General features: G+C 37.5%; 1 protein-coding gene across 1 annotated transcript in view; it reads left to right on the forward strand.

Moving 5' to 3' along the window:
* The window catches only part of LOC113903611 (coiled-coil domain-containing protein 7-like), a 46,399-nt gene extending 39,331 nt beyond the window's left edge, over positions 1 to 7,068 (forward strand). The window contains exons 14-15 of the mRNA XM_027560006.1: positions 3,118 to 3,183; positions 6,266 to 7,068. Of these exons, the coding sequence (XP_027415807.1) occupies positions 3,118 to 3,183; positions 6,266 to 6,547 (348 nt within the window). The 3' untranslated portion in view covers positions 6,548 to 7,068. The remainder of the gene's footprint in view (positions 1 to 3,117; positions 3,184 to 6,265) is intronic.
* Positions 7,069 to 8,156: the final 1,088 nt, after the last annotated feature.

Raw genomic sequence — 8,156 nt, forward strand, 5'->3', positions numbered from 1 at the left:
AACCAGTCTGTTGTTCCATGTCCAGTTCTAACTGTTGCTTCCTGACCTGCATACAAATTTCTCAAGAGGCAGATCAGGTGGTCTGGTATCCCCATCTCTTTCAGAATTTTCCACAGTTCATTGTGATCCACACAGTCAAAGGCTTTGGCATAATCAATAAAGCAGAAATAGATGTTTTTCTGAAACTCTCTTGCTTTTTCTATGATCCAGCGGATGTTGGCAATTTGATCTCTGGTTCCTCTGCCTTTTCTAAAACCAGCTTGAACATCAGGAAGTTCACGGTTCACATATTGCTGAATCCTGGCTTGGAGAATTTTGACCATTACTTTACTAGCGTGTGAGATGAGTGTAATTGTGCGGTAGTTTCAGCATTCTTCGGAATTGCCTTTCTTTGGGATTGGAATGAAAACTGACCTTTTCCAGTCCTGTGGCCACTGCTGAGTTTTCCAAATTTACTGGCATATTGAGTGCATCACTTTCACAGCATCATCTTTCAGGATTTGGAATAGCTCAACTGGAATTCCATCACCTCCACTAGCTTTGTTCGTAGTGATGTTTTCTAAGGCCCACTTGACTTCACATTCCAGGATGTCTGGCTCTAGGTCAGTGATCACACCATCCTGATTATCTGGGTCGTGAAGATCTTTTTTGTACAGTTCTTCTGTGTATTCTTGCCATCTCTTCTTACTATCTTCTGCTTCTGTTAGGTCCATACCATGTCTGTCCTATATCGAGCTCATCTTTGCGTGAAATGTTCCTGTGGTATCTCTGATTTTCTTGAAGAGATCTCTAGTCTTTCCCATTCTGTTGTTTTCCTCTATTTCTTTGCATTGATCGCTGAAGAAGGCTTTCTTATCTCTTCTTGCTATTCTTTGGAACTCTGCATTCAGATGTTTATATCTTTCCTTTTCTCCTTTGCTTTTCGCTTCTCTTCTTTTCACAGCTATTTGTAAGGCCTCCCCAGACAGCCATTTTGCTTTTTTGCATTTCTTTTCCGTGGGGATGGTCTTGATCCCTGTCTCCTGTACAATGTCACGAAAATGATAGGATACTGAGAGGGAAACTCCCCAGGTCAGTAGGTGCCCAATATGCTACTGGAGATCAGTGGAGAAATAAGTCCAGAAAGAATGAAGGGAGGGAGCCAAAGCAAAAACAATACCCAGCTGTGGATATGACTGGTGATAGAAGCAAGGTCCAATGCTGTAAAGAGCAATATTGCCTAGGAACCTGGAATGTCAGGTCCATGAATCAAGGCAAATTGGAAGTGGTCAAACAAGAGATGGAAAGAGTGAATGTCGACATTCTAAGAATCAGTGAACTGAAATGGACTGGAATGGGTGAATTTAACTCAGATGACCATTATATCTACCAGTGCGGGCAGGAATCCCTCAGAAGAAATGGAGTGGCTATCATGGTCAACAAAAGAGTCCGAAATGCAGTACTTGGATGCAATCTCAAAAACGACAGAATAATCTCTGTTCGTTTCCAAGGTAAACCATTCAATATCACAGTAATCCAACTCTATGCCCCAACCAGTAATGCTGAAGAAGCTGAAGTTGAACGGTTCTATGAAGACCTACAAGACCTTTTAGAACTAACACCCAAAAAAAGATGTCCTTTTAATTATAGGGGACTGGAATGCAAAAGTAGGAAGTCAAGAAACACCTGGAGTAACAGGCAAATTTGGCCTTGGAATACGCAATGAAGCAGGGCAAAGACTAATAGAGTTTTGCCAAGAAAATGCACTGGTCATAACAAACACCCTTTTCCAACAACACAAGAGAAGACTCTATACATGGACATCACCAGATGGTCAACACCGAAATCAGATTGATTATATTCTTTGCAGCCAAAGACGGAGAAGCTCTATACAGTCAGCAAAAACAAGACCAGGAGCTGACTGTGGCTCAGACCATGAACTCCTTATTGCCAAATTCAGACTTAAATTGAAGAAAGTAGGGAAAACCACTGGACCATTCAGGTATGACCTAAATCAAATCCCTTATGATTATACAGTGGAAGTGAGAAATAGATTTAAGGCCTAGATCTGATAGAGTGCCTGATGAACTATGGAATGAGCTACAGTCTACGGGGTCGCAAAGAGTTGGACATGACTGAGCGACTTCACTTTCACTTTCAAGCCCTTATTTAAAAGGGAGTCTCAGTTTTCTATAGCACTTTGGGACCACTAGATGTCAGCCCTATTGCTTTTAAAAGCCAGGCATTTCAGGGATTCCTCTCTCTGGTGTAGATCCAGGAGCCAAGGTTCCTGACGTGGGCACCAACCCTTTGCTCCCCTGGCAAAAGTGCCTGTCTGGTGAGATCCCTCTCTGTTGTGTGCCATCATGCTGGGGGTATGGTTATTAGTGAGAGTGTTTCTTTTCCTCTACTACCTGTCTTGATGTAGTCCTTTTTATTCTTTGTTATGGAGCGTGTTTGACTAGTTCTAAGGTTCTTTTCACAGGGAGTTGATCTCTTTGCAGGTGTATGTTTGTTGATCCATGGGAAGAGGTTCTTGCTATCCCCCGTCTTCAATCACCTTCCCTGTAGATTTTCTTTTAAGAGTAAGTCTCAAATTCAAATTACTCTTAATTGTATCTTGGACGTTGGGATTGTCATGTTGCTGAAGCTCTGGATTCTGCTATATTCTTAAGAAAGTGGAAGTGAAAGTCACTGTCCAACTCTGTGTAACCCCACAGACTAAACAGTCTATGGAATTCTCTAGGCAAGAATACTGGAGTGGGTAGCCATTCCCTTCTCCAGGAGATCTTCCCATCTCAGGGCCAGGGATTTGAGCCCAGGTCTCCCACATTGCAAGTGGATTCTTTTATCAGCTGAGCCACCAAGGAAGCCCAAGAATACTGGAGTTGGTAGCCTAGCCCTTCTCCAGGGGATCTTCCCAACCCAGGAATTGAAACAGGGTCTCCTATATTGCAGGCAGATTCTTCACCAACTGAGCTATAAGTTATCTGTCATTATGCCTAAGAAGTGTGTAGTAAATGTTTGTGCTCAAGTCATCATCTTGACTATCTATGGGTTTTAGAAAGATAATAATTATGACAATAAATTAGTTTAAAAAATGAATACTTTTCTCCCCCACCCCATATTACATCCTAGAAAGTAGCACATGCTCTGGAAATTGAGAACAAAGTTCTTCGGGAACAACTGAAACAAGCTTTACAGGTAAAAGATGTCATGTTCCTTCATATTGTGAAAAATTGAAGAAAATATCCTTAAACAACTTTTTAAATGAATAATTTTTAGTTTGTAAAGCAAGAATCTATATATTATATTGTTTTGCCAGCTTATAGTATTTTCACTGGGAGACCCAGGTTCGATCACTGGGTCGGGAAGATCCCCTGGAGAAGAAAATGGCAACCCACTCCAGTACTCTTGCCTGGAGAATCCCATGGACAGAGGAGCCTGATAGGCTACAGCCCATGGGGTCGCAAAGAGTCGGACACAACTAATGTAGTAGAAATATATTGATAAAATTTGATATTTATTCTCTCCAAAATAGTAAGCTAGAGAGAGAACTGATGTACACACTTAAAGCAATTTATTTCAAGATATAGATGGAGTCTTTTTGAGCTTAGCAGAATTATAAGATATATTGAGATAAGAACCTGGTTATTTTATAGAACAATTATTTGCTCATCAAAAATTAATATAAGACATAAAAATATATTACTAAAGCAGTGTGGTTCCAAATTTTGTACTGAGTGAAAAGTCCAGAAACAGATTCAAATGAATATAATAATTTTGTATTTTATTGTTTTGCTTATTAAATAAATTTTTTATAGAAGGATAAAAGTCACAAAAGTAAACTACTATGAAAAACTTGTGATTTCTAATTGATTTAATATACTGAAACAAATTACAAATTGATTTAAGATTTAGGCATACAAGTGAACTATGTAGTAAGTGAAGTTGCTCAGTTGTGCCCAACTCTTTGCGACCCCATGGATAGTAGCCTGCACCAGGCTCCTCCGTCCATGGGATTTTCAAGGCAAGAGTACTGGAGTGGGTTGCCATTTCCTTCTCCAGGGAATCTTCCCAACCCAGGGATCGAACCCAGGTCTCTCACATTGTAGACAGATGCTTTACTGTCTGAGCCACCAGGGAAGTCCATAAATTGGAAGAAACACTGAATAACAATTACATGTCTTGGCTAAAGCAGGGCTTTCGAAGCATTATACCAAAAAAGAATATGTTAATATATTTGGCTATATATATATAAAATAAAACTATTATGGTTAAAATTTTGTAAGATATAAAGATAAATGGAAGATCTTTATAAAGTGTTCCATATCAAAGTCTTTTACATATCTACAGAAAATATGGATAGTCTTCCTCCTCAATAGAAAAAGGACATAGGCACGTCAATTGAGAAACACGCATTGCCAATAAATGCATACAAATATATTCAGCTCTACGAATTACCAAGTAAATGCAATTTAAAAATAACAGAGAGAGGGTGGTTCAGTGGTTAAGCCTCCATGCTTCCAGCGCAGGGGTGCTGGGTTCAATCCCTGGTTAGGGAACTAGATCCTGCAGGCTGCAGCTAAGAGCTCACATGCTTCAAAGATCCTGCACAGGGCAATGAAGATCCTATGTGCTACAGCTAAGACTCAGTACAGCCAAATAAAAAACATTAAAATAGCAGCAGTACAGATATATTTTACCTACTATTTTTTTTAATTGAAGGAACAGAAATATTTAATATTTGTAGATTTATGTTGAGATGAGCAGGTCTTTCATATACTTCTATTGTCAGTATGGATTGATACTTCTCTGGAAGAAAATATATAGAGAAAGTCTTGGAAAGACATAGTCTTTACAGTGAACCATTCCACTTCTAAAATTTATTGTAAATAATAAAGTGTACAAAGTTTGTACAAGTATGTAGAATGGGAAATTTTTAATAGCAAAAGTTTTAAAATTTCCAATATATCCATTGATAAGCAATTTGCTAAATTAGTTAAGATATATTATTAAAATTTACTTGTTACCTAGGGCTTCCCTGGTAGCTCAGCTGATAAAGAATTCACCTGCAGTTGGGGAGACCTGGGTTCAATCCCTGGGTTGGGAAGATCCCCTGGAGAAGGGAAAGGCTACCCACTCCAGTATTCTGGCCTAGAGAATTCCGTGGACTGTACAGTCCATGGGGTCACAGAGTCAGACAGGACTGAGCAACTTCGTTACTGTTAGCTGTTCTAATTTGGATGTATATTTATCATTATGGGAATATCTCTCTTTTTCTTCAGTTGCTAAGTCATGTCCGATTCTTGCAACCCTGTGGACTGTAGCCTGCCAGGATCCTCTGTCCATGGGATTCCCCAGGCAAGAAAAGTGGAGTGGGTTGCTGTTGCCTTCTCCAATGAGAACTTACTGTGACATTATTTAATGAAAAGATGTCATATGTGTGTGTATAGTATGATCCAATCTGGATAAAAATTTAAAATTTATATATGTATATGGACAGAGGAGCCTGGTGGGCTGCAGTCCATGGGGTTGCTAAGAGTCGGACACGACTGAGTGACTTCACTTTGACTTTTCACTTTCATGCATTGGAGAAGGAAATGGCAACCCACTCCAGTGTTCTTGCCTGGAGAATCCCAGGGACGGGGGAACCTGGTGGGCTGCCGTCTGTGGGGTCGCACAGAGTCAGACACGACTTAGCAGTGACTTAGCAGCAGCATCAGCACTAGCATATTTAGAAATAATTTAAAAGTATATATGTCAACAGTACATTTTCTGTTTGTAGGGAGATTGTGAACTTTTTTTATTGATTTATGTGTTCTTTTATACAAGTAACTTAATTTTATGAAACTAAAATTTATTAAAAGTGACTTTTAAAGAAAGATTTAATTCTAGAAGAAATAAATTATTTTTCACATTTACTATTTGATATTATAGGTCTTAATTATCTTGGGTACATTCTATCACCTTCTATAATGTATGCATTTTATTAACTTTTATTGTGCCTATATTATAACTAGAACCTTAAAAAACTGGGCAGGAGAACCTCTTGGGTATAAAAATAGCTGTTTAAGTAGAAGAGATTTCTTCATAGTTTTTAATTTTAATTATGGATCTGTTAAACTATGTATTATACCAATGGTTTAATTTAGCTTTCTTTTACTCTGTAAAAATAAAATTGAGAATTAGTATGGGCATGAATATATGAAGATTCCTGAAAATTATAATATTGGCAGGAAAATGTCACAGAAATGATACTTGACAGTTACTCTTTTAAAAACAGGAAGCTGAAAGAGCTAAGCAGCAACTTGCCTATTTCCTAAATCAAGAAAAGGAGTTTCTTAAAAGTGAGGCAAAGACCAAGACAACCACAGAAATGGGTACTGGTAAATTAAAAGTTAAAGGTGAAGATTCAAAATATATACTATTGGAAAATGAAACAAGAAAAGCAGTAGTGGGAGATTCAGGTGGACAAAAAACAAATGATAAAATTACATATCCACAGGTAAGAAATAACCAAAATAGAAACAGTAATATGTGCAGTAAGAAATTTACCCTTTTATAATATTAGCTTTATTTGTATTTTTAAAATTTTTCTATGCCATTTTTTTTTAATTAGAATTGTTCCTTTTGGATGTATCAGTTCATTAACATCTTGAATTCAAATCTAAATTAAATGTGTATTGATTTTTGTGGGTTTTAGGTAATCCAAATATTTGCATTTTTCTTTAGGACAGTTGATACGGTAGACTTGTCAGATATAAAATTGTTTTATATTAAAAATTTTTTATTGAGATACAATTGACATTTTCAGGTATACAAATTAATGAGTCAGTATTTTGTATATACTGTTACTGAATCGCCACAATAAATCTAGTTAATAACATTGTACATAATTACAGAATTTTTTTCTTGTGACGAGAACTTTTAAGATTTGCTGTAGTAGCAGCTTTCAACTATGCAATGCAGTATTATTAACTGTGGTCACTGTGCTGTACTTTACACCACTTGGAATTGTTTAAAATAGAAGTTTGTACCTTTTGATTCCTGTCGCCCGTTTTGCCCACCCGCAAATCCATGCCTCTGGCAACTACCAATCTGTTCTCTGTATCTATGAGCACAGTTTTCATTTTGTTTTAGATTCCACGTATGAGTGAGATTGTATGGTATTTGTCTTTCCCTGTCTGACTTATTTGACTTAGCACAGCGCTCTCAAGATCCATCCATGTTGTCACAAATGGAAAAGTTTCATTATTTTTCATGTCTGAATAATATTCTACTGTATGTATATGTGTGTGTGTGTGTGTAAATGTTAGTTGTACAGTCATGTCTGACTCTTTGCGACCTCATGGACTGTACCCTGCCAGGCTCCTCTGTCCATGGAGTTTTCCAGGCAAGAATACTGGAGTGAGTTGCCATTCCCTTCTCAAGGGGATTTTTCCAGCCCAGGAGTTGAACCCAGGTCTCCCGCATTGCATGCAGATTCTTTACTGTCTGAGACACCAGGGAATATATGTACGTATGTGATGTTTTATTTATCCATTCACCCATCAATGGATATACAGACTGTTTCCACATCTTGACTAATGTAAATAATGCTGCAGTGAACATAGGATACATATATCTTCTCTAGTTAGTGTTGTCATTTATTTTGGAAAAATATCTAGAAGTGCGTATTGCCTGGATCATCTGGTAGGCCTAGTTTTAGATTTTTTGAGGAACTGCCATACTCTTTTCCATAATGGCTTCACCAATTTACATTCTCATCAACGGTGTGCAAGGGTTCCCCCTTTTATCTGCATTCATGCTAATACTTGTTATTTCTTGTTTTTTAGCTAATAACAATTCTGACAGGTGTGCAGTAATATCTCATTTTGGTTTTGATTTGTATTTCTCTGATGATTAGTGATGTTGAGCATCTTTTCATGTATCTGTTGGCCACCTGTATGTTTTCTTTCATAGAATGGCTATTCAGATCAGCTGTTCATTTTTAACTCAGATTGATTCAGTTTTTTTGTTTGTGTTGCAATTGAGTTGTATGAGTTCTTTATGTATTTTTGGATATTAACCCTTTTTTAGATAAGTGATTTTTAGATGTTTTCTCCCATTTAGTAGGGTGCCATTTCATTATGTTGATGGTTTCCTTTGATGTGCAGAACTTTTTAGTTTGATAT

Source organism: Bos indicus x Bos taurus, chromosome 13, assembly GCF_003369695.1.
Source record: "Bos indicus x Bos taurus breed Angus x Brahman F1 hybrid chromosome 13, Bos_hybrid_MaternalHap_v2.0, whole genome shotgun sequence".
NCBI classification, from domain to species: Eukaryota; Metazoa; Chordata; class Mammalia; order Artiodactyla; family Bovidae; genus Bos; species Bos indicus x Bos taurus.